At 37.3% G+C, this 26,151-nt stretch overlaps 1 protein-coding gene across 3 annotated transcripts in view; it reads left to right on the forward strand.

The window, feature by feature from the left end:
• The window catches only part of WDR17 (WD repeat domain 17), a 110,478-nt gene that overhangs the window by 45,689 nt on the left and 38,638 nt on the right, over positions 1 to 26,151 (forward strand). For all 3 annotated transcript variants that reach the window (XM_027077033.2, XM_027077034.2, XM_027077036.2), the window contains exons 5-13: positions 1,323 to 1,506; positions 5,653 to 5,883; positions 10,993 to 11,244; positions 13,182 to 13,304; positions 15,906 to 16,090; positions 18,112 to 18,280; positions 20,867 to 20,958; positions 23,192 to 23,274; positions 24,899 to 24,985. In XM_027077033.2, the coding sequence (XP_026932834.2) occupies positions 1,323 to 1,506; positions 5,653 to 5,883; positions 10,993 to 11,244; positions 13,182 to 13,304; positions 15,906 to 16,090; positions 18,112 to 18,280; positions 20,867 to 20,958; positions 23,192 to 23,274; positions 24,899 to 24,985 (1,406 nt within the window). The remainder of the gene's footprint in view (positions 1 to 1,322; positions 1,507 to 5,652; positions 5,884 to 10,992; positions 11,245 to 13,181; positions 13,305 to 15,905; positions 16,091 to 18,111; positions 18,281 to 20,866; positions 20,959 to 23,191; positions 23,275 to 24,898; positions 24,986 to 26,151) is intronic.

The following is a 26,151-nucleotide window of genomic DNA, read 5'->3' on the forward strand; positions in this document are numbered from 1 at the left end:
TTTGTGTATTAACTCCTTACTGGATATATCATTTGCAAATACCTTCTTCCATTCAGTAGGTTGCCTTTTCATTTTGTGGTGGTTTCCTTCACTCTGCAAAAGCTTGTTTTGGTGTAGTCCCAATAGTTAATTTTTCTAACCTAAATTTTTTCATTCACATCTAATTAAAAAAATACAGAAAAAATATTCTAAACCAAGTGTTTTTCCCTCATAAATACATATAGCTATAGAAAATATAAAGCTCTGAATTATTATGCATATTTAAGTGTACAGTTATTTTTACCTTTTATAAATTATATTTAATGTCAGTGCTCTTATTTTTTAAAAACTGATTTTTTTCTAGACATCGTAACTTATCAGGAAGATGCACATTAAAACCACAATGAGATATTACGTTACACCTGTCAGGATGGCTAAAATAAAAAACTCAAGAAACAATAAGTGTTGGTGAGGATATGGAGAAAAAGGAACAGTCGTGCCTTGTTTGTGGGAATGCAAACTGGTGCAGCCACTGTGGAAAACAGTATGGAGGTTCCTCAGAAAGTTAAAAATAGGACTACCCTGTGATCCAGCCAGCAATTGCACTGTTGGGTATTTACCCAAAGATCATAAGAACACTAATTCCAAGGGATACATGCACCCCTTTGTTTATAGTAGCATTATTTACATTAGGCAAGATATGGAAGCTGACCGAGTGTCCATTGATTGATGAATGGATAAAGAAGTAGAATATATATATACAATGGAATGTTACTCAGCCATAAAAAAAAAAAATGAAATCTTGCCATTTGCAACAACATGGATGGAGCTAGAGAGTATAATGCTAGGTGAAATAACTCAGAGAAAGACAAATGACACAGGATTCCACTCGTATGTGGGATTTAAGAAACAAAACAAGCAAAGGGAAAATATAAGAGAGAGGGAGACAAATCAAGAAACAATCTTAATTATAGAGAATAAACTAATGGAGGAGAGGAGGGTGAGGGGATGGGATAAATAGGTGATGGGGATTCAGGATGCACTTTCATGATGAGCACCAGGGGGTGTATGGAAGTGTCGAATCACTATATCGTACACCTGAAACTAATATAACTATGTCAGCTAACTGGAATTAAAAACTTTAAAAAAATGATTTACTTCTGATTGAATACTGTTCACGTTTGAAAGTAGACCAAGGCTTGAAATGTGTTCATATCATGGTAGTAGGTGTACTAATTTTCACGTATGTAGCTTTTTAAAAACAAAAAACAATGTGATGATTAATGAAAAGTGTATAACTTAAAAAGAAGCACTGAAATGTTTTATTTATATATTTTTTTTAGTTGGATCACCGTTATAATGAATTCAAACTTCACGCAATTATGTCTGAACATAAAAAAACAATCACAGCTCTCTCTTGGTGTCCACATAACCCTGATCTGTTTGCAAGTGGCGGTACCGATAACTTAGTGATCATTTGGAATGTTGCAGAACAAAAAGTCATTGCTAAGCTCGACAATACAAAAGGTATATTTATAACTGGGATTTATTTTATTGAGTGAATTATTTTTACTTCAGTAAGAAAAATATTTTATTTAAATTAGCTTAGGTTTTAAAGTATTGTTTTTCAAACTTTCTACTGCTCGTCTATGTAAGAACTACACTTCACATCATGACTCGTGTGTGTACATGTGTATAAAACTGAAGCAAAATCTCATGAAATATTTTTGCTTAGTACACCAGTTAAACCATAGTCAATACCAAATGATTTCATTAATATTTAAATATGACAAAAATTCCCCCGATAAATATAAAAGTAGTAATTGGTAAGATTTTCTTAATGAGACAGTTATCCTAGCCGGGTCATTATTCTATCCCAATCTGAAACATACAAACACCATGTTACCCATGTAGTCACTGCCCTGATGAGCTGGTTTCTTTCCCTTATTTTTAATTGGGTCATGGTGGAAAGTCCTAGTTCACATAAGTAGGTCTTAGTGAATTGAATATTATTACACCCTTTCTGGCTAGCATCTTACCCCATAATAATGATGATGCGAAGTAACCATTTTTCTGTTAGATGTTACAATAATTCAGTCTCTTTTTGAATACTGAAGGAAGTTTACTTATTAATTACGGTTTTGAGAACTGCTGGGTTATGTTCTTTATATTCAGTTGTTTCTCTAACAATGACCGGTTATCACTTTGAAGTAGAAAGTCTGGACGTGACAGTTCGATTTCTTTAGAACAGTCTTCAGTGTGTAGCATCAATATTAGAGAATTCATAGGCTGTTATATTTAAATCATGCTTCCAAGAGTAATAATAATGCCAAAGGTTATGGTCAGTGTATTTAGTATGTGGCTTTTTCCTTGTCTTTTCAAATTTAGGTCATTAGGAATGCTGAAAATACCAGTAAAATAAACGAGTTTTGTTATATAACTTTCATCTTAAGAAAATATTTGCCAAACAGGGTTAATTTTTCATCTAGAAAATGCAAATCTCATTCCCAAGTTCACATAACCTGCTTATTATTTTCACTTGAGCTTCGGTACTAGATAGTGTGTACTTTGCTCCAATCTCTGAGCAGTTTTTTTTTTTTTTTAAGTCAGCTATTCAGTGAGCTTCCATTATTGTAACAGTTAACAGTTTACCATAAGGTTTTCAATACATCAATGAGGAAAAACCAAAATACTTTTGGTGCAGGCTTTGTGATGTATAAACAGCGATTGATAGCCTCCAAATAAGATTTTTTATATTTTTCTGGTTATACCTGTTCATACCTGTTTGTCTCCCTATCATACCTCCTACAGTTTTTTCCAGTATTGTTTATATTGGTCAGTAGTGCATTTTCTCAATACTATAAATTCAGCTTTAGATGAGATTAATTTTAAATAACACAGTAAATACTCCTAAAATGCTATACGATGTCATTGTTCTTCTGAGGCTGTCGCACAAAATCTATACCAGGCGATACCTGCATAATAACATTTCTAAATGTTATGCACAGGTACGTATTAGTTGATGTATTATCACCTAGTTTATCTGCCGATTTGTCATGAAACACCATATGCATCACCTCCATTCACAATGGAAGAGTTTTTTATTCATTACTGTGTACACCAGGCTTCTTTTGCCAGTGAGCATACAATTAAATAAGACTTTTTCATTAACATGGTACAGTTATTAAATGGTTGTGGTAAGAGTTTTGATTACTTCTACATATTTTTCCTTTCCTTACACATTTTCCTTCTTTTGAAAATTTTCAGAGCCTTAACAATAAATTCCTCTTGCTATATTTAAATATCTTCTTAAATTTTTTTTTTAATGTTTTATTTATTTTTGAGAGAGAGAGAGACACAGCATGAACGGGGGAGGGTCAGAGAGAGAGGGAGACACAGAATCCGAAGCAGGCTTCAGGCTCTGAGCTGTCAGCACAGAGCCCGACGCAGGGCTCGAACCCACGGACCGTGAGATCATGACCTGAGCCGAAGTCGGACGCCCAACCAACGGAGCCACCCAGGCGCCCCTAAATATCTTCTTAATTTGAAGGTTGAAAGTTTGTGATTTATTTACAAAAAAAATTATGAATATTTTTGGTCATTTTCATTGTAAATATTTCACTTTGAAATGCATTAGACTCTGTTTCTTCTTTTCAGAATTCGGCTTACGCAAAATAGAAGTTTCCATTAAATCAGCTTAAAAAAAAATTCTATTAGAATTTGCACGTACGGCAGTTGAACTTGATGTTGCCTCTGTATTTTCATTTCATCATTCTGTATTCCACAATAATCAAAAAATACACTTAAAGGGAAACAAGTATTAGTTTGTTTAAATGTAAAATGTTAAAATTATCATCAACTTGGAAAAAATCATACTTGGTAATATCCATCCAGGAAAAAAAAAACAACCCAAAACACGTTAACAGTGGATAATAGTACTACCTGCCCATCTCAGAGTATTTGGGAGAGAATTAAATGAGTTGATATTCTGTAGAGCTCTTCGAAGTGCTTACACATACTAAGCCACTACAGAAGTGTTTTCCGTCTTAACTATGTGACACTGTTGCTGGTCCCTTCTCTTCCTCGCTGCATTTCCTGAAACCCAATTCGGAGAACCAGCTTTCTGGCTTTCTCCATGTGTGCTGTGGTGGTTTGACCCATTCTCTTACTCCTTACTGGGAAGTTCTCCTTCTGTTAATGGATGCTAAACCACATCAGCTTTTTATTGGCCTTATTCATGTGCTCTTTCATTCCTTCTATAAGCATTTATGGAGTTCCCATTTGATGGCAGGCCCCAAGGTAGGCATTAGGTGTGCAGTTGCTGCCCGTGGGGTGGTAAGGACTGTGACACAAACTGAGTTTACTCTGCATGAACAGCTTCCGACTGTGTCTTTATTCATACCATTTCCTTTTCCTCGGAAATACCACTCATCCCACATATTAAACTCTGCTGCTGTCTCTCAAGGTATAATTCAAATCCAGTTTCTTTTCAGGACAGTAGCCCAGTGGTTTACACACCTTTCTACATATCAAAATCATTTGGAGAACCTTGTTACAGATAGATTCCTGGGCCCTAATTCCAAATGATCTGATACGCATATTCAGTTTGCTGATTCTGGCGCAGTTGCTTAAAGTATCTGTGTTGGCACGTTTATAATTTCTGTCTTGAGTTAGAAATTTACCATAACACTTACTTTATATATGATTTATTTGATCACTGTAATGGTGAAGAGAATACAATGAACTTTAGTATGTCTTTTATAGTTTAAAAGGGACTTTTACATACATTATTATATATCCTTTCTTAACATTCATGTGGAATAGGTGTTCAGCTGTTTTTACTTATATCCGTTTTATAGATGAGAAGACAGAGGTTTAAGAGGTGGTTATTTGTTTAGTTCATCTGAAGCAGTGCTAAGATGTGAATCTAAGCCCTGATAAAACATAGACCGTGGCATTAATTTGAAATTTTATTTATTTGTTCTTTATTTTAGAGAGAGAGAGTGCAAGCATGGGAGAGGGACAGAGGGAGAGAGTGTGAGAATCTTAAGTAGGCTCCATGTTCAGCGTGGAGCCCCATGCAGGGCTCAGTCCCATGATCCTGTGATCATGACCTGAGCTAAAATAGGAGTTGGATGCTCAACTCATTGAGCCACCCAGGCAGTCCTATAGCATTAATTTTATTGTTTTTAAACTCTTATAGCAGCATTCAACTTTTCATACAGTGGATCCTTATCTTCCCAGGACTTTATATTTTTATCTTGTGTTTAAGGTCCTATAAAGCAGGAATCGTATCCCATACGTTTATACCTAGAATGCCTATAGCAGGTCTTCTATACAAAAACTCAGTAAGAATTTAATGCTTGATTACATAGTTTCTGAAAGAAAAAAAAACCTCTATAAATGCCTGAATATATGAAGCATATTCTCATATTAGTAGTTTTAACCCTAACTAGGTATTTTTCCGTTTTGGAAGCACCCTACACAGGTGGCCTATAGTCTTTGGGGTTACTTTATAAGTCCAATTCCCAACTTAGAAGGTAAATATTATTTTAATAACAAGACTATTGTTATATTTTAAGTTGTTTCAGCAGTGTGCAACGTAAATAGTATTTCATGGTCTGGTCTTCCTCCACATGTGTCTATTACGTGTCTATATTTTGTTTATTCTAGGGGTGCCTGCCTCTCTCAGCTGGTGCTGGAATGCAGGTGATACGGTGGCATTTGTTTCCCACAGAGGCCCGCTGTTCATTTGGACCATCTCAGGACCAGAGAGTGGGGTGACTGTTCACAGGGAAGCTCACAGCTTCTTGTCTGATATCTGTATATTCAGATGGCATAGCCAAAAAAGGGGGAAAGTTGTATTTGGTCATATTGATGGAAGTCTGTCAATTTTTCAACCAGGTAAGAATTTAATTAGTCAAGATCTCTTGAAGTTTATTTTTCTTAACTTACAATTTCTTTTCTCCACGACATACAGCCAAAGTCAACAATATTTTAATTGTAAAATAATAGTTGTGCAAATATAATCCAGCACCATGAAGTGTTGTTGTAATAGATGTAACTCCTCTGTGCAGTTTGGACTTGGCATTAGCCTAAATCTTGTCACTTGCCCCATAATTTTATTGTTCTAAGTCTGTTCATTTTTGCACATTTACCTAGAAAGTGGCCTGAATGAATAAGGACACACAGAAGAACTATATGATGACTTGGGGCGCCTGGGTGGCTCAGTTGATTGGGTGTCTGACTCCTGGTTTCAGCTCAGGTCATTTTCTCATGGTGTGTGAGTTCAAGCCCCGCATCAGGCTCTGCACTGACAGGGTGGAGCCTGCTTGGGTTCTCACTCCCTCTCCCTCTGCCCCTCCTCTGCTCTCTCTCAAAATAAATTAAAAAAAAAAAAGTTTTAAAAAATAAAAAAATTAGAAAAATATATATATGATGACTTACTAATAGGACTCAAAAATACTTTCCTACCTGCCTGTACAATACCATTGTGATGCTGCAACCCCTTAGCAAAGACTTTGAACCTGAGATAAAAAGGAATAATAATTCTGTGGAGCCCCCCACTAGTTAACCAATCTGGCTCAATGAAAGGGTCTGAGTAATTATGTTTATTTTTTTAATTTAAACAATGAGAAGTTGTGCAATGAAAAATTTTAAAATTGCCTAAATAGCTCTCCACTCATAAATAAGGATGGCTACCATTTGAGAAACATCCTTTTAGCCATCTGGTACCTCTGTTAATAAATGTGACTCCTGATTCATTAGATAGATGGGTAAAAGCGCTTTTTAGGGTTAGGATCGCTACTTTCACAAAACAGATTACATTCAACTTACCTGAAATTAATGGAAGAAAAAAATTGAAATTGAACCAAAGAAATCATGAAAATTCAAATAAATATTTCTTAAAGGAACAATCTTTCTAAAGTTAAAAAATGTTACATTAAACATTGGTATATTGGGGTCATCTTATCTCAAATATATTTCAAACAGGATCTGATATTCACTTAAAATTTTTTTTTAAGTGTTTATTTTTGAGAGAGAGAGAGACAGACCACGAGCAGGGGAGAAGCAGAGAGGGAGGAAGACACAAAATCCGAAGCAGGCTCCAGGTTCTGAGCTGTCAGCACAGAGCTCGACGCGGGGCTTGAACCCACGAACTGTGAGATCATGACCTGAGCTGAAGTCACACGCTTAACCGACTGAGCCACCCAGGCACCCTGGATTGTTACACTTTCTTTTTGAGAATCTTTTTGAGCTCTAAAGAGGATCCTGAGGAGGGTGTGCTTACTTTGGTCCAAATTTCATTCTAGATATTATTCATGTTTTATAATTTGTCATTGTGGCCATCTCCTTTTTCCTTGACCGTGGCTTTCTTTTCTTGCTTTATTATTGTTACTAGTCTGTTGTTGCTAGTAGGCATTTTTGGAGGTTTTAACTCTTAAGACATTGAAACATTGTATTATGTGTCTAAGACCTAAAACACTGAGACGATGTATGCTCATTCTGGCATAGAAAGGATAGGGATGGATAAAGACTTCCTTTCCCTTATTTCCCTTTTGTGGATTTCAGTCAGGCTAGGATGTATAATATTTCAGCATTCCAACCCATGTCACTTCTAGAAGGGCCCAGATTTTCCCATAACTCATCTTCAAGTTATTAAAGTAATTTGTGCATTTTACCCGTGTCATCAAATGATTTTTCTGGGTCCACCCATGTGTTTACTTGCAAGGGCTGCCCTAACCAAGTTCCACACACGGGATGGCTTAGAGCAACACATTTATTGTGACGTAATTCTAGAGACCAGAGACACAAAATCAAGGTGTCAGCAGGCCCCCTGAAGGCACCAGGGAAAGCTTTTTGTTCTAGCCTGTCTCTTCGTTTCTGGTTCCTTAGCTTGTGACAACATAACATCGCTGTTCACATGGTGTTCTCCCTGTGTGCATGCAGGTCTCTGTGTCCAAATTTCTCTTTTTTATAAGGACACAGTCATGTTGGATTATTGTTTGTCCTAATGGCCTCGTTTTAATTTATCATCTGCAAATACCCCATTTCCAAGTAAAATCACATTCACAGATTCTTGGAGGTTGGGACTTCAACATCTTTTAGGGGAACACAATTCCCTGTATGGGTAACCACCCCGAACAGACTTGTTGAACTCATTTATTCCATAGGATATATAGCAATGAATATGTACACAACATCAGAAAAGGTATAATCCTGCTATGTATTTTCCTCTTGCACATATATGAGCTGATGGTTGTGAAGGAAATACTACTTTTTGTTCTAATACTGCATTCTGCACTGTGAGTTTGAAGCTTTGAGGCTGTTAGTATTCATACTGGTATTGTCCTTTCCTAAGGAAGGGTCACTTTCTTAATGATTTTTTGGCACAACAGGTGGTTCTATCTCTGTGCAACAAGATGAAATTAATGTCCTCCCCGGTTCTTACAGGAGGCTAAGACCTCAGGCTCTCTGCTTTCCTGTCTTTATCTCTCTTTTATGCTTTCTCCCTTTCAGTCTGAAAAGCACCACTTTATTCTGTTAAATAATGTATTGGATCATGTACAGATCCACATATGAGCAGAGGAATCTAGGGCCAAAAACATTAGAAAACTGCTTTAGCTATTTTAAATAGTTTTGGACAAAGCCAGGTCATTGGATTTTTTTTTTATCCTCATAATAGGAATGTTTTCATTGAATTGACTTTGGTGTTATTCCAAGGATGTGCATTAATCAAATTTGCATGGTTTTATTTTAGGAACGTTGATGACATTGTCCCTATGTAATGCTGTGTTCCCTTTTTGAAAACACACGGGACACATGTATTGCTGGTCTCATTTCTGGGAAAAGTTGTGCTTCTCCTGAGCACATTTTTTTTGTGTCTTTTTGTTTTATTTTTATCCTGTGGACCCTGAATTATGTAACCTTTCTTGATTTCTTTCCACTTTGCTTGGGCTGCTGGTCTCAAAATGAAAATTTGAACAGATATGTGTATTATACATTATCCTCATTATTTTATTTTTCGGCCCTAGTTTTCCTTTGCCCCAGTTTTTGTTTTTCATACAGAAATTGTCAACCTTATCTTCTTACTGAGTCTTGTCATACACTCCTGTCCTCATCTGACAACACAAGTTGTCTGATATTTGTATAATAAAATGGAACATAAATAATAGTAACATAAATACATATAAAATAATGAAAGTATTATCAGCTCTTGTTCTAATGCCTGGCTGTAAAATTTTACAGCTTTAGCTTTCTATTTTTTAATAATAAAAATGTTGGTACTAGACAGAATAGGAAACAATGGCCATAACTCATAATCATTTTGACTGTATGGGGCTTTGAAGCAACCCAATTTCAATATTTAGCATTTACTTTTTTTTTTTTTTTTTGCATGCTGGAATATTTTTAATAAGCCATTGATATTAACTGTCATATGCAAATACCTAAAAATTACTTAAGAAATAACTAGTACAACTTAGGTGAATCATTTTTCTTCCTCTCTCTGGCTTATAGTGAATAGCTATTTTAATATTCATTACTGTTTTTTATATCAAATAGCACTTTAGCAAGGTGCTTATTTGGGGCAAGAAGAACCAAACTTTTCTTAGTGATGATTGCAAAAACTTGATAAATTTTGATGAAACATCACATGTGCCTTCTATGATTTTATGTGTAAAAATTCTAAATAAAATTCTGCCCTTGTAAGATGAGCATTATGAAGATTAGTGTATTCTGCCAAATTTACTCCCAGGCCAGAAACTGTAAGGTGTTCAGTTCACTTGACAGATATATCCAAGGAAATTTATTTTTTCTGCTTTTATAATCTGGTACGTTGAAAAACAATGTGTAATGATGAGATTACAGAAAGGGCTCTGGTGTCTGTCAGTGGGTTATGGTTTAGTAAACACGCTTTGCAGGGTTTATAATACTCAGGAGGAGTGGGTTCTTTGTGTTAACATCATGGCCTCTGAATTCTGTTGTTTCACTGCCGTTCTTCTGGGAACCGAGGCCGGCTAATTGGAGCCCTGTGTGGTGTATCAGCAGAAGCATGTTTTCCCTCTTGCCAGTTGTATCTCAGTTGGGACGGCACAAGAGGATTGTTTGATCGTTCTTTGCTTCATTCGGTTCCACACGTTTTATGTCCCTGTTTTTCTGGCTGCCTTATTTGTACCTGATGTCAGGAGTGAGTTATGGTCACGACAGATGCTCTGATGCACGAGGAGGGACAGTAAATACCGATACGCTGCTTCTAAGAGGCCCTCCCGTTCTTAGCCCTGTAAGCAGCTAACTCCCTTAATCTTTAACAAAACTCTGCAAGCTAAGGATTGTTCTGTTCTCTATCATACAAATGAGGAACCCGAGTACACAGAGACTCGGTGTCCTGTCCGAGAACGCAGCTAGTCCGTGGTGGAACCAGGCTTTGCCCCCAGGCAGTCCACTGCCAAGTCTGTGCTTTTAATCACTCCAGGGTGCTCCTCTTGGTAAGCACATCCCCGCCCCTACACTGTTGTCACTCCGTGCAAACTGCAGTTGATGACAAGAGCATTGGTATTCTTTATCTGCGTCTTTTTCCTTTGGCGTTTTGGGAACAAAGAGAAGCATTTGGGCTCTAGGGATTGCAGCTGAGGCTTCCACGTCCTCCTGCGCTCAAGTGTCCATGGTGACTTCTGCACACAGATGCCAGACTTCAGCACTATGCAGAGAGAAAATTAATAGGATCGCAGTTACTGATTTTCTTTTCTTTTTAAATGTTTTTATTTATTTTTGAGGGAGAAAGAGGGCACGCACGCACCGGGGAGGGGCAGAGAGAGGTACACAGAGAAGCCAAAGCAGGCTCTGGGCTCTGAGCTGTCAGCACAGAGCCTGACACGGGGCTTGAACCCACAGACCGCGAGATCACGACCTGAGCTGAAGTCGGGTGCTTAACCGCCTTAGCCACCCAGGCGCCCCTCAATAATTTTCTTTTGAGCATTGTGTGTAAAATCTTTCTTCTTTATATTTTAATAGGTAGTAAAAGTCAGAAACATGTTCTGAGACCTGACTCTCTTGAAGGGACAGATGAAGAAGATCCAGTGACAGCCCTGGAATGGGACCCGCTGTCTACCGATTATCTCCTTGTGGCTAATTTGCACTTTGGAATTCGCCTGCTAGATTCGGAATCCCTTTATTGCATCACAACATTTAATTTTCCCAGTGCCACGGCTTCTGTCCAGTGCTTGGCCTGGGTTCCCAGTGCTCCCGGGATGTTTGTCACTGGAGGTAAGTCTCCCCTGGTCCCCAGAGTTTTAAATATATGTTTATTCTTTAATGGAGTCAGGGAAATGATACCCTTTTATTGGTTAATTTTGTGTAAAATGAATTAATATCCCAGTATTATTTATTACAGTAAATGCCTAGTTTACTTTCCTTTATATTGTGTGTCATTAACATAATGATAAAAATGAAATTAAGGCCCAGTTTTCCAGGTTTTTGATAATAAACTGGAATATAGTCTGTATGAGCACACATGTACACACACGTGCGCTCGTGTTTTTGTGTTCACGTGCATACAGAACACACAGACAGTACAGTTTCAGGCATGGAAGGATGACAGGAAAAGTACTGACTAGAAAAACGGTTGACCGGGCTGGGAGCTTGTTTCCTCACCGATGATTTTGGTTGTCGGGGACCACGGGTACCGAGAGAGACCAAGGCATTTTCAACGTAGGTCGGAAATGGAAGTGGAATTTATTACCATGGCAAGAACAGAAGCCCCTTCGTGGTTGCCTAGTTGTGAGAGAATTAGTAAAGCTAAGAAGTGATGGGAAGGGAAAATGAGGGCATTCAAAATGGTAATTAAGGATTAAATAACTACTTCTGTTGTTTACTTAGGGTCCAAGAGAGAAGTCTCTGAAAGGCTGAGTACTTTGAGCTACTGTGTGACTACCTCCCACATTTGCTTCATGTGGGATAAGAGAGTTTTCATGCTGCCCACCGTCTTAAAGAAATTCTTTACATCCTTAAGTACTTACGTCACACATGGAAGTGCATGGAGTCTTACTTAAATATCGAAATGGCCTTTCACTTCCTAGGATATAATTGATGACAGACGTGAACATTGGCAGTATGCTTTCATTATTACGGAGTGAAAATTCACATACAATAAAACAGCATTTTGAAGTGTAGACTTCAGCGACTTCTGTAGGCGCAAAGTTGTACGTCCGTTCCCACCACCTCCTGCCGCAACATTTTGCCGTTGCCCCGGTAGACTCTGTAACCATTAGCAGGCCCTCTCCGTCAGCCGCTGTCCACAGCCCCAAGGGCACTGCTAAACTGCTCTCTCTCTCTCTGGATTTACCTACTCCAGACATTTCCGAGAACTGGAATGATTCAGTGCGTGTGTCTGGCTTCTTTGACTTACCCGTAAAGTGTTCAAGGTTCATCCATGTTGCAGTGCGTGTCTGTACTTCATTCCTTTTGGTGCAAGGATACTACTCCATTGTGTGGCCATGCCACACTTGGTTTGCCATGTATCAGTTGGCAGACATTTACCTTCTTTCCACTTTTTTTTTTTGCTGTCGTAAATAATGCTGTGATGAACGTTTGCCTACAGATTTTTGTGGGGGCGTGTTTATCGTTCTGTTGGGTGTATGTGTGGGAGTGCAGCTGGCGAGTCATATGCTGGCTTTCATTAATCATGTGAGGCACTGCCAGAATATTTTCCAAAGTAGCTTGTATATAATAGGTGGGATTTTTTGGAAGGGAGGGAGCTTTCTCATTGGTCCTTAGGTAGTCCTTGTTTGCTGACAAGTGGGCGAGGGAGCATTTTACCAGCATTTGAAAAGACAAAATATTACTTAGTGTTAGCGGTGGACAGTTTCTTTAGATGGCTTTTCTGAAGCAACTGTGGCAGTGGGCTGCCTTTTTTGTGATCAGACTCTGATAATAACCTTTTCAGGGGATACTGCCAAGGTAGGCAGTCTTTCACCCTAGGAGAGGATTTGGAACAGAAAATGAAAGCAAAACGAGCCAAAAATGTAAAGGATGAATACTGTTTCACTTGTTTCTCTGTGTTATTGTGCAATATTGTTTGAAGAATGTTGATAAGTGGTGCTAAGAATCTACAAGTTGAGGTTTTTGTTATTTCTTTTATGTCTGGGCATTTTATATTTCAAATAATATTCGTTAATACAATGCTGTTTTCTTCATCCGACTAGATTCTCAAGTGGGTGTTTTGCGTATTTGGAATGTTTCACGAACAACACCTATAGATAATTTTAAGCTAAAGAAAACAGGGTTTCACTGCTTACATGTACTTAATTCTCCTCCAAGAAAAAAATGTAAGTAAAAATATCATCAAAATGTACTATTTTAAAATGTCAGATTTGTTGCTATCAAATGAAGTGACTGATATAATGACATATAGACATACCAAATACTATATGCTCCTGGAAAGCAGATTTTTAAAAATAGCCTTTGACAATGTATGTACTAAAGGACCCGTTAAGGCCACATAATATCTAATATTACTAAGTTGAAAATATTTAGAGCCAAGTTACATTTTTTAAATGCTAATGAATTTAAAAAGAGGAAAAAATGCTAATGAGAATGTTAAGATAATCTCAAATTATCTACATGGGGAAAATGAAGCAATGATCATTGTGAAAATAGCAAATATCGAGAGTAATGGGATCAAATAAAATTGGTCTGAACTAGGACATTTTGTGTCTTACCTGTGGCTCCTTTACAATCTGTAGGGTTTATAAGAAAGTTGAAAGAACCCAAATGCTTGAAACCTAGGCTCTGCAACATATGTTACATGTGTGAATACCAGTTGTCACTGGACTCATAGCTGCTATTTAGGATATTATTTATTTTTGTCTACTTTTTTTCTCGATTATCTTTTGTTACTTTTTTAATGAAGAGAAATAATAAAATACACTTAAGCTCTAAAGGAAACCGTCTGGCATGTGGGGGAGGTTTAGAATTTTTCTTAATTCAAATTAAGGGAGGGAAAAGAGATTGACTTCCTGTTAAGTCCATCATGATTGCTCCATGTGGTTCGTAGTGCTTTCATTTTTGTGTGGATCGGAGAAAAACATGGGGAAGGGAATTTAATGATCGAGCGTTCAAGAGTTCGTGACGCCTCCTTACTGCTGTCCCTCTTTAGAATACAATAAAAAATTAGCACGACCTAATCAAAGTCCTATGGTTTTGGTTGCAAATTTGGTATCGAATTTAGTGGGTGACGCAAGTAGGGGAAGGTCTCTGTGTTGGCAGAGCTTTCATACATTTCCAGGCTTTCCATACATTTAAGCTTTGCTGTGCAGGCCTAACACTCCTGGATCCTGGAAACTGGAGGGGACAGAAACATTAGGGCCAGACAAGTCCTGTGCTGGAGGCCAGCATATCCATGCATCCTGTATTTTTTTTGAAGTTATTTGTGTTTAGTTGCTACCATGGGATGACTGAACTATTACAGTTTCTCTTCTTTCATATTTTTTTATTATTACAAGGGTTGCCCCTGCCCATTAGAGATAATACCAAAAATAAAAAGAAGCGCATAGCCATCTTGTGATTTTTTAGTAGATCACTTCAGGCTACTTGTTGTTAGATATCTATCTCATTCCTCTCCCCTCCTCAATTTTTTAATGTAACAAAATGTGAAATAAAAAAAAATATGTGAAAATGAAAACTTTCAAACATAGACATAGTCACCAAATTCTTCAAAAAGGTAAGTTATAGATACATAGGTACATAAAAGATGTCACAGTGGGCACCTGGGTGGCTCAGTCGTTTAAGCATCCGACTTCGGCTCAGGTCATGATCTCGCGCTTTGTGGGTTCGAGCCCTGCATCCGGCTCTGTGCTGACTGCTCAGAGCCTGGAGCCTGCTTCAGATTCTGTGTCTCCCTGTTTCTCTGCCCACCCCCCTCACACTCTGTCTCTCTCTCCTTCAAAAATAAACATTAAAAACAATTTTTTTAAATGTCACAATCACCCATAATGTCAACAAATTAAAATATTAGAATAACCAGCCATGGAACATACTAATTTTAACCAAACTGTCAGCAGAATTTTGTTGAACCAAATGCCTTTTTTGTTATTCATGGTTTATGCTAGTTTGGGCTTCCTGTAATTCTCAGATTCTGAGAAATGAATATTATCAAATTGAATGTAGTAAGGAAGGCTTTATTTGGATCAAAAAGAACTTACTGGAAAATATTTATTTATATTCCACTATTTAACTAATATAGATTGGTCTGATCATTTACAGCAGTGTCATTACTTTGATTTGTGTTTGCAAGAAAATATTCACATTCTAAGGCAAAACTTCTTGAAAGAAGACAAAATATGAGGCAAAGAATATAATCAAAAGTTGAGAAATGGAAATATATGAACAGTAAAAATAAACCTAAGGAAGAAGAAAGAAAAATTGCGATGTAAATGTACGTCAGAGTTGTGATTCTTAATTTGGGTGCTAAATTTGAATTGTAAATAATGTCAAAAATATTTTCATTGGATTGGAAATTAGTGGAAGAGCGTTATTAGCCTTAAAATAAAAACATTCATGCATGTTTGTGTTAGTCAGCATTTTGAGAGAAGATTCTAATTAAAAAATAATCATGCTGTGCTTTAATTTCTGGGGAGATAAGAAACCAAGTATTCACCACATATTGTGGTTCCTCACTCAACTAATTTTCATCCGTTTTTTTCCACCTGCACGTTTATACATATCCTTGCAAAATCATCTCCACCTCTACATAGGTGTACGTATGGTTTTTGACAGTGCTGCTGAATTACTCCTGTGGCAGAAAATACGGTTATCGTCTAACCGTTTATTGATATAAATTCTGGATAAAAGGAAACAAAGGGACATCTTTATAAACTATGGGAAGCCGTTGGTATAAATCCTTACTTGTTTATTCTTTTCATTTTTAGTTTCAACCCAGTCTCCAACTAAAAATCATTATACGTCCTCAACGAGTGAAGCAGTTCCTCCCCCAACTTTGACACAGAATCAAGCATTTTCTCTTCCTCCCGGTCACGTTGTGTGCTGTTTCTTGGATGGTGGGGTTGGGCTTTATGACCTAGGAGCCAAGAAGTGGGATTTTCTTAGGGACTTGGTAAGTCATTCCTTCCTTTATACACAACACTTATTTTGTGGTAGCATATGATAATTACTTTTACTTGCATATTAATATTGTTAAAATTATTTTTGCAAAGAATTGTATGTTAGGACCTTATCTTGGTTGGCTGCAACATTTTAGAATTTTATATAGAATGATAAGAAAACTATTATGTTTCTTAAAATTCTAAACATTAAACTTCATTACTATTTAGTTTTATCATGATTACTGCACATGGTTGGTAGTGTTCCCATTTTTGTGTACACCCTGTGGATCCTTCATGTAGTATTGGGAAATTACATTTCTGTACTGTATGTTGGAAGCAAAATAAGAAACCAGTATTCTTTCAGAAGGAAGGACAAGTCCAAGCTTTGTTGTTCATATCTGTGAAATGAATAAGGTTGAGTTCAGTGTTCTCCTAAGATTTATTGTTATCGAATCAGTACAATAAATCTGTTGATTCTGTGAACTTCTGTTCTTGTGATCATTAAGCCCCCGTGTAAAATAGAATACACACTCGCTGTGGACTCACGTTTTTGTCTGATTTTTTATCCCCATGACATGAAATCATGCCTGCCATACATCCAGACTTTATTAAATTTAGTTGAATGAAAGCATATAATCATATTGTGTTGCATTAGACTGATCCAGATACTTAAGAAACCTTGAAGTGTTGGTTGTTTTTCTGTAGAAAAACTTAGAAAAGGGATCTAGAGCTATAATTGCCCTGGTTAAAAAAAAAAAAAATTTGAGGGAAACAATCGCTAATCCTGTATCATTTTAGGACATGTTTAATTTCATCTTCCAAAAAAATGGAAAGGTAACCAAAAAAAATGTTGTAACAATGTGTAGCTTAGTTATTTTTAAATATTGCATCTGTAGATTTTTTCTAGACTATTTAATTTTCTTTCCATGTAAATTATTTCCCAGTGCGGTGAACTCTTCTTATACTTCAGATTACCATTTGCTTACAAAATAATTTATGAAAGGGAAGAGAGAAAAATACAAAACTACATTTAAATTTGTAACAACTTCTATTAGCAAAGGAGTAGTCATGCAATCGAAGTTCAGTAGAGTTTCTATTGAGTATGTGTCTTCATTTCGAAATGTTTTGTTTAGAAAACGTTTTATAGTTCTAAAAAAACAGTCCTTGATTATAAATTATTGCAGTGGCTCCTTTCATTTTGATAATGTGTGCCAGTCTGAAGAGACAGTGATTTTTTTTTCCTTACAATTTTTAAAGAATAAAGTTGTTAGAAAATTTGGAACCAGACTAATTAAAAACCAAAGCTATGCTGGATACTTTTCAATTCTCCCGAAATCATGACGTTCTTTTGGCGTACGTCATGGTTTAAAAGAGAATGGTTGCATTTAAGGACCTATAGTTTCAGTTTTATCTTCGTCTTTTATTATGCTACCGGAAAGACACGGTAACTGTTAATAGTTAATTACTTTATACATTTCTTTTCTTTTAGTATTTTTATTTATTTTTTGAGACACATAGCGCACAAGCTGGGGAGGGACAGAGAAAGGGGGTACAGAGGATCTGAAGCAGTCTCCAGTCTCTGTGCTGACAGCAGAGAGCCCGATACAGGACTTGAACTCTTGACTGTGAGCTCATGACCTGAGCTAAAGTCCGACACTTAACTGACTGAGCCACCCAGGCGCCCACTTTATACATCTCTGGAATATAATAATCAGAAAAGACATGTTTTGTGTTTTTGAATTGAAGTTGACAAAGGACACCTGGGAATTTTTTTGTATTTTGTTGCTGATTTGAGGTATTGTGGTTGAATAAAATCTATATCTGTATGAAAGAGTATAGTAATAACAGCACAGAGAACATTCAACCACAGCAGCGATTCCCATTTTGTATTACTCTGTTAGTATATATTATCTATTTTAACATGAATGTGTGAAACCGTGGTCCATGTGTCACCTGATTAGACATTGTCATTTGTTCATGAATCACATGAATTGTCCCCAGTAGTTCTTACTTCTTTGTGCTGCATTCTCAGGGGCATGTGGAAACAATCTTTGACTGCAAATTCAAGCCCGACGACCCCAATCTTTTGGCGACAGCTTCCTTTGATGGCACCATAAAAGTCTGGGACATAAACACGTTGACAGCCGTGCACACGTCCCCGGGGAATGAAGGCGTTGTTTACTCCCTCTCGTGGGCTCCAGGTAAGACTCAGCTCATTAAAATAGAGAATACAATTAAATGAAAAAAAAAAATACAGCTAAATGACTTTCTTAACTTCTGTTTTCGTTTGGGTTATATTCTTCTCTCAATGCCATCGTGCTCCAGATGATTGTAGAGGCCAATAAGTTCTAGTAGGTATGTTGGTTCTGTTTTTGTGGGGTTTAGGAATAGACTTCCCCTGCAGGTCCGTTGATTTCGGAGCCCTCCTATGTGACATAATCATTTACGAAAACCACAGTCAGTAAGGGTCCTCTTGACCCTTCTGGTTTTAGTTGCATTTGTATAGCTGTGCCTTGAAAGGTACAACACATTTTATATGATAAAAGTTTTCCTTAAAATTTTCATATGAGCCAAACACATGAAAGTAAAAAAAATAATAATAAAAAATTATAATCCATATCTTTCCCTGATACAGCTATTTGTAAATATGAATGATTATATAATCATCACAGTTCCATTGTGACTATGTAATTCTATATAAAGTTCACCTTTGTAATATTGAGGAACTGTTATTGCCAGAATAGGGTCTTTTGTTTTGATCTCAGAAAGATGCTATCTTTATACCTTCCTGTACATAAAGGAGACAAGAGATGTCCTTGAAACTTCGGACATTTTTTTTCAAAACATTATTGCCCTATAATAAATCAGTTTACACACCTAAATGAATTCTTCACTTTATAAAGTATATAGAATGTTTTCCTTACTTGTGCTAACGGTGACATATGAATTTAAAATCCACATATAACCAGGATATAGCTTTTTGTGAGATTATCTTTTCATGCACAGGGATGATTAGCCTTGAATTTATGGGCTATCGAGGGTTTTAGACATCTTCAGAGATTCTGGGAGTCTCTTGGATTTTATGCATAAAAGTTTTAGCATATGTGTGTATGTGCCAATGTCTGTCAAAGATTATCTTAGGAATCAGATTTTTCGTAGAGGTCTGTGATACAAAAAAGGCTAGGAACCTACTGCTGTTTTACTTAGCCCTTATCTCTAACAATCAGGAGAAGATCCAGAAGCCGATTTTACTTCAAACTCTTAATGACAGTAGTTGTTCTTTTAAGAACATACTTAGTGCCATTATGCATACAAGGCTAATTGAAAACAAAAAGTTACTTCACTGATTAAAAGACCTAACTAGGTCTCTTACCCGCTGCCTTATTCACATTCATTTCAATTTTATCTTTTGTGATGACCAACATTTATTAAAGAGGGTCTGAGGTCAGCGAGGTTGAGTAACTTACCCAAGGTTATGTGCGTAGTGGGTGGTGGTGGAATCAAGGTGTGAACAGCTGTCAGTTTGACTTTGAAGCCTGTGTTCTCGGTCAGTGCCATATGCTTCTGCTTAGCAGGGCCCCTGGCTAGGGAGGCAGGAACTGGGCCAGCCGATGCAGTGACATAGCACTATGGCAGCTAGTAGCTGGATAGTCTTCCTCCTACAGAATGTTATAGAAGTCTCAACCCTAAAACTTAAATAGAAATTCTAAGTGTAAAAACCATTGTTTGAAATCGTAACCCAGAACCTAATATTACTGAAAAGCATTATTTCACTCTACACTGAGAATTTGCCTCAAGAAAGTAAACATGTTGGAAAATGGAAATTCTTAAGTTTTTTTTCTTTGATATTTTGAAATGTGATTACCGATGAATTGCTCTTTAGTTAAGTATGGAGAAAATTTAAAAGGCTAATGCAGGTCGATAGGAAGTAGAGTAGAGAGGATTGTGTAACTTGCCATAATTTTAGAGTAGCTACCGCAGGAAAAGAAAATAAAGTGCAGATTTATGTAGAAACTTCTCCCCAGTAATTTGAGAACCCAAAGGGGGAGCAGAATGAAAATACTAGAAACGTGGTAAGGACTTATATATTTTTTTAAGTTTCTAATAATTTATCATTTCCTCCATGTTTTTACTCCATGTTTTACTCCTAGGTAGCACATGGCAACTCTTCCTTTCTTTTATGGGACAAAGTCTCTCTTTGTCTGCCTTGCAAAAAACACTTAAGTCCTAGACCATTTACTAACTTAGCAGCAGTTTGATTTTCACAGATTTTTTATTTCTTAAAAACATAATTTATGTTTTTTTATTTTTTCTATGATTCTGCCTACAGAAGTGCTTTCCTAACCCCTCACCCAAAATTAACTAGGTGTAAGATACAGAAAATTGTAAGCACTGATGGGAAATGTGATAATATTCAGCAATTATTGATAGTTTTTATATTTGTGATTGTGATAGTTTGTTCATGTCAACGAAAGAGTCTCTTAGACATCCATACTGAGGTATTTACTGATGAAATGATACAATGTCAGAGATTTGTTCCCATGCAACCCAGGAGGGACTATGGACAAAACAAGATTGACTGTGGTTTGGTAATTGTTGAAACTCTGGGATGGTTACATTCATTATACTCTTCTCTGTTGGCATATAGTTCATAATTTCCATTATAAAACATTTAAAAAGAACTGTTAATACAAAGTACAAGTCTTACTTTTTCAAAAATTACATTTTGAAAAGAATTACGTATGTGTCAAACATTTCGTATCATGTCTAACCAATTGTTTCCTAAGGTGACTTAAACTGCATTGCTGGTGCAACGTCCCAAAATGGTGCTTTTATTTGGGATGTGAAAAGGGGCAAAATGGTACAGCGATTTAATGAGGTAAGGTTTATTTTTTGCTAGCTGAGTAGTATGATGGCTTATACTGCCTCATGTTTTGTAAATGCTTTTCTCTCTTAATTTAATAATCACCAGATGACATTATGTTCTGTCCCTTAGAAAAAAATCCAAGAGAACATACACATGTTGAAATGAACTCTGAAAAATGTAGATGGGTCTAAGATATAAAAATTCTCCTAAAATTGCATTAGAGATTCAAAGGAATTCTTTTTTCTTTTTTTTTTAATGTTTATTTCTGAGAGAGGGACAGAGCATGAGTGGGGGAGGGGCAGAGAGACAGGGAGACACAGAGTCAGAAGCAGGCTCCATCCTCTGAGCTGTCGGCACAGAGCCTGATGCGGCTTCTGACCAGCTTCTGACACCGGCAGAGTCATTTAATGTCTTGAACTGGGTTCTTCACCTGTGAGATGGTGAAGTTGGATTATACAGTTTCTTGGATTTCCTTCCACTTCTCAAATTCTGTTGTTCCACGGCAAGCACGAAAACCTCCCCTCTTCCTGCTTGCAGTGTCTCAGATCGTACTTGACTTCTGCCTGGAGTTAAATTGCCAGCCCGTATTCTACAGAGTACTGCTGATATTTGGAAACCACATGATCTTGTTAGAATGTGTTAGGTATGAAACAAGGGAAATAGGAACAGCCTCTCTCACCATTTCAAATTTTCAGTCATTTCAAATGATTGCTATTGAAGTTTATTGAATATATAATTTATTTGAAAATGGTTTATATTTCAGGCTTTCAAACCACTTATACAAAATCTGATATTCCCACAAGGGTTAAGCAGCTTCGATGTTCTAAGGGACACTAAAGTAATGTGGCAAATGCAGCATATTAGGGAAAGGTTACCCACGACCTGTAAGCAAAGACGAAGCCTTGACAAAGGACCATGTAGTTACATCCCTCCCTTTCTCTGCATGACAATACTTCCCTTTCAGCTGTGCCCCCAACCTGCCCTCTTCCCTCCCACCAAGAACACTACCTATCCCATAGTGGTCATGTAAAAAGAAAAGAAGAACTCAAGAAAGAAACTTTTGGCCTTAATTGAAAAATGTTATCCTTAGGTGTCAGTCCTGTTGATCTCTTCTAAGAGCATCTTGGCATCTGTGACCTCAAATATGTGTCCATCAGTGCCACCGCGGCCCGTCCGGCCTCCAGCAGCCCTGCATCCTGGCATCGGGGCCGTCTCTCATGTCCTTACGGGAAGACTCCAGGCATTCAGTAGCATAGTCGAGACTGATCTAAAAAGTGCCTGCCTCTAGGATGATAAATATGGGACAATGCCAGCTTTAATTAACCGAGTTAGGTACGGTCTTCAAGCCGTAGGTGCACTTTCCTTGGGACAAACAAGGCTGACGGAAGGCCTCCACTCCTTCAACTACATGAGTGTAGAGACCACCTCCATTTTTGTACCTGTCGTTACACAGCTGCCTACCTCAACCCCCAAAGAGGAAAAAAGAGCCAACTAGAGACCATTTTAGTAAAGGAATCTTAAAACTCAGGGTAAGAAGTTACTTTAGTCTCTCCCTAGCAGCAGCCACAATTGAACTTAAAGTTAAATAAAAGTTGGAAACGGATTGATTGCAACTTTTATTCGCCCATATCCCTGTTGATGAATGACGTTCCCATGAATAATATATTCCTTGTGGTTTTAAAAATCTTTATCATACTACCTGTGACTCTGTCCCTTCCCCTTCCCCAGTCCAAGAATGTAGAGGAACAGGTCAACATAGAGTGATTTGTTATAGGAATAACCTTAAATCCATTCTCCTCTGTTTCTATAAAAATAAAACTTCGAAATTTAGAAGAACAGTCACTAATAACAATTTCTTGCAGTATTTCGTACACTGTAGTTGTAGCCCTGGGTTAGGAAGCAGATAGATAACTGTCTTCGTCTCGAGTGGCACTTCGGGGAAAGGCATTAAGCAGAGCTTTATTCTACAGACGGCCGAGGAAGCAGATTCTGCCTCTATGCCAGTGTCTGCAAAAAATGAGTAGAGCCACTCAATTTATACATCAAGACAGAGGTTTTGTTTCTTAAGTGTGATAGCTTTATTCATTTTAAAAGCATATACCCAGCTTTCTGCTGTTGACAATAATGCCTCTGTTAGCGTCATCTAGAGTAACTTCCTAATAGAAAAGCAATACAAGAAGTAAATAAATATGAGAAAAAAGGGGTGAATTATTTTTTATTGATAGGTATTTTGCATTTTTTGAAGCATGGAAAAAACGGAATATTCTGCGTTGCCTGGAGTCATAAAGATTCCAAAAGAATAGCCACCTGCAGTGGTGACGGTTTCTGGTAAGTACTGTGTATGAAGTTATCCTGTTTATAAAAAATACATTTGATAATACTGATTGTATCGTGTTAGCGCATACATCAAAACAGTCGGTGAGATCCCATTTGTACAGCGCTAGCAACTATCCTAAACATATATAAACCCATCTAGGCACATGCTGTGTTGCTTTACTGTATCGGTAGTAGGAGTGCGGTGATGTTTGAAACACATAAACCAATAATTCCTTTCTAAATGGAACTACCACCTGAGATGTAACTAAAATACTGTGAATTGCCTCAAAGAAACTTTAAGGACTTCTCACTAAGAGCCTAAATAATCCTCACCACATTTTTAAGGGAGTGGTATTCTAGTTTTACAAGTGGTTCAAGAGATAACAAGTGCTCTAGAAACTTGTTCACCTTTTGTAGCTGCTGTTATTTATAAAAGGATGAAAAGCCTTTGCAAGGAGGCATAAAGTAATACATGTGGGAGATGCCTTTTTTTAGGTGACTACTATCTTTGACCCTGTGTTTCAGAAGTATGTGCTTTCTTCATTCTGTTAAGTCCCAGGAAAAAGTAGGTTTCCAAGAAATGTATGGAAGGGAAGAATTGCCTTTGAGTTAAACAAATGTCTGTTAGCAAATGATGCTACCGTGGAGCTCTAAGCATTGTCATCTTTGACAGGTGGTGTAGACACACCTGGCTGTTGAGAATATAGTGAGCATTGCCTCCTGTTAGGGTTTGCAATCCCCAGCCCAATTTTCTCTTCCTCATTTTTAAATTTCAGTGAAAAAGATAGTTGTTACGGAAACCGAAGATCTTTTCACCAGGAAGTTAAAATTTTCAGAAATAACAATATTAGTGACTTTTTCCCCCTGAAAAGAACTATTTGCTAATCGGTAAATAGCCAAATACAAGAGATGTGCCTCTGAGGTTTTTGGTTAGCTGATACACATTTAGCTTTCCCATGCACTGTCAGGACCCCGCTTATTTGATCAATACCACAGGCAGTGACTAAACGTTTGTAAGCATAGGTCACCACCACTCCCAGGTAGTTCCAGAAGTTTTCATTGGCCTAATGATGTTTGAGACAGTTTTTTCTAGAGACTTAGAAAAACCTGTAATACGTTAATTTATACACAGCTTTTTTTTTTTTTTAATGGAATCAATAGCCATTGTATTTTGGCAGTGATACAGTCGGGTGTTAGAACTTCTTTCTGGCATTAGAATTTGCCAGAAAAATGTTAGAAGTTCTGTGTCTCGGGTTTGGTGTAATAGTACATGCAGCCGGCATTATAAATGGGTTGCCGTAAATACGGATTTTGAACTGCTGAATTTTGAAGCTAAAAGTCAAATGCTTATGTCAGTTAGATCCTCGTTTTCAAATACACGTATTAAACTAGGTGTTTCCTCAACTAATAGTTTCTAAATCAAAATTTATCACCTCCAAATTAAGTGGATCGCCATAATTAATAGTGTCCGATGTAAACATACTTATGATTGGTAATTACACCGTGCTTTTAAATGTTCCCTGTGCTTTGCAGACAAGGTCTCTATCCTTTTGAACTAAACCATTCTGGCTTTGTTTTTGTGAATAACGTATTTAGGGTGTTTTTTCTTCTATTAATATGTCACACTTGCTTTCAGTATTATCCGAACGGTTGACGGTAAAGTGTTGCACAGATACAAGCACCCCGCTGCGGTGTTCGGTTGTGACTGGAGCCAGAACAACAAGTAAGAATTCTGCTCTCGAGATAAGTAAAAGCCTCGTAGCTTTTAAATAACCATGAAATTTAATGTTACTCCCATAGGTGGTACTCCTCACTCTTTTTAGGTAATGGTCGTTTTGCCTGGTCTTGTGATTGTTCGAGCTGATGCTCTAGGAAGAAGCAGAGGGCTAACTAATAAGAAGTGCAGAAGCAAGTCTAATCTGCATGTAGCTTCTCCACAGAGGTGTAGGCAGCCCTTTCCCTAAACCCACTTAGCGATCTCTCCAGTGGTTTTCTCCCACCAGGACTTTCCATCGCTGCCCACTTCATGCCTATGCTGTGGCATTGGAGGACTTCCTCAAACGTAGAACCCACATGCAGAGTTCTGAACGGTCATCCTTGCTTAAGACCCTAGTGTATTCACCATATGAACGTCGGCTCAGATTTAAAAATTGATCCAATTTTTAAGTCAAACCCCTGGTAAAACCGATCCTTCAAGTCACCGCAGTTCCAAGAATCTTGTGTTTCAAACCTCTCCTTAGGCTATATAAATTATATATAGAAATTCAGACTTTCTTTAGATATTGTGAAATAATGTAAAAATGAGTCAGCTCATTTTCATACCACAGCTTTCCCTCATGCTGTCTCCCTTTATCTAGGATTTGCTCCCAGCCCCACACCCATACAATACAGCTCATCTGTACTGTATGTAGGTGATGTCCACCTCTGCTCTGGCTCTCAGGTCCAAACCACTTCTACAGAAAAGTGTTCTTTGACCCCCGTATTAGGTAAATTTCTCCTGTGATATCCTGGGAACACTTAACGTAATGAAATTAATTATAACAAATAAAGTTAAATAAATATTAGAGCAGAAATCAGTGATACAGGGTTGCCTAGCTGGTTGAGTCAGTGGAGCATGTGACTCTTGATCTCGGGGTTGTGAGTTCGAATCCCACACTGGGTGTAGGGATTACTTAAAAATAAAATCTTTAAAAAAGAAAAGAATGATATAGAAACTAAAAAAACAACCCCACAGAACAGATCAGTGAAAACAGGAACTGGTTCTTTGAAAAGATGAACAAAATTGGTAAACCTCATTCAAGACTCATTAAAAAAAGAGAGAGATGCCAAATAAAATTATTAACAAAAGTGGAGAAATAACACCCAACATCGCAGAAATACCAACAATTA

This window comes from Acinonyx jubatus, chromosome B1, assembly GCF_027475565.1.
Source record: "Acinonyx jubatus isolate Ajub_Pintada_27869175 chromosome B1, VMU_Ajub_asm_v1.0, whole genome shotgun sequence".
NCBI classification, from domain to species: domain Eukaryota; kingdom Metazoa; phylum Chordata; class Mammalia; order Carnivora; family Felidae; genus Acinonyx; species Acinonyx jubatus.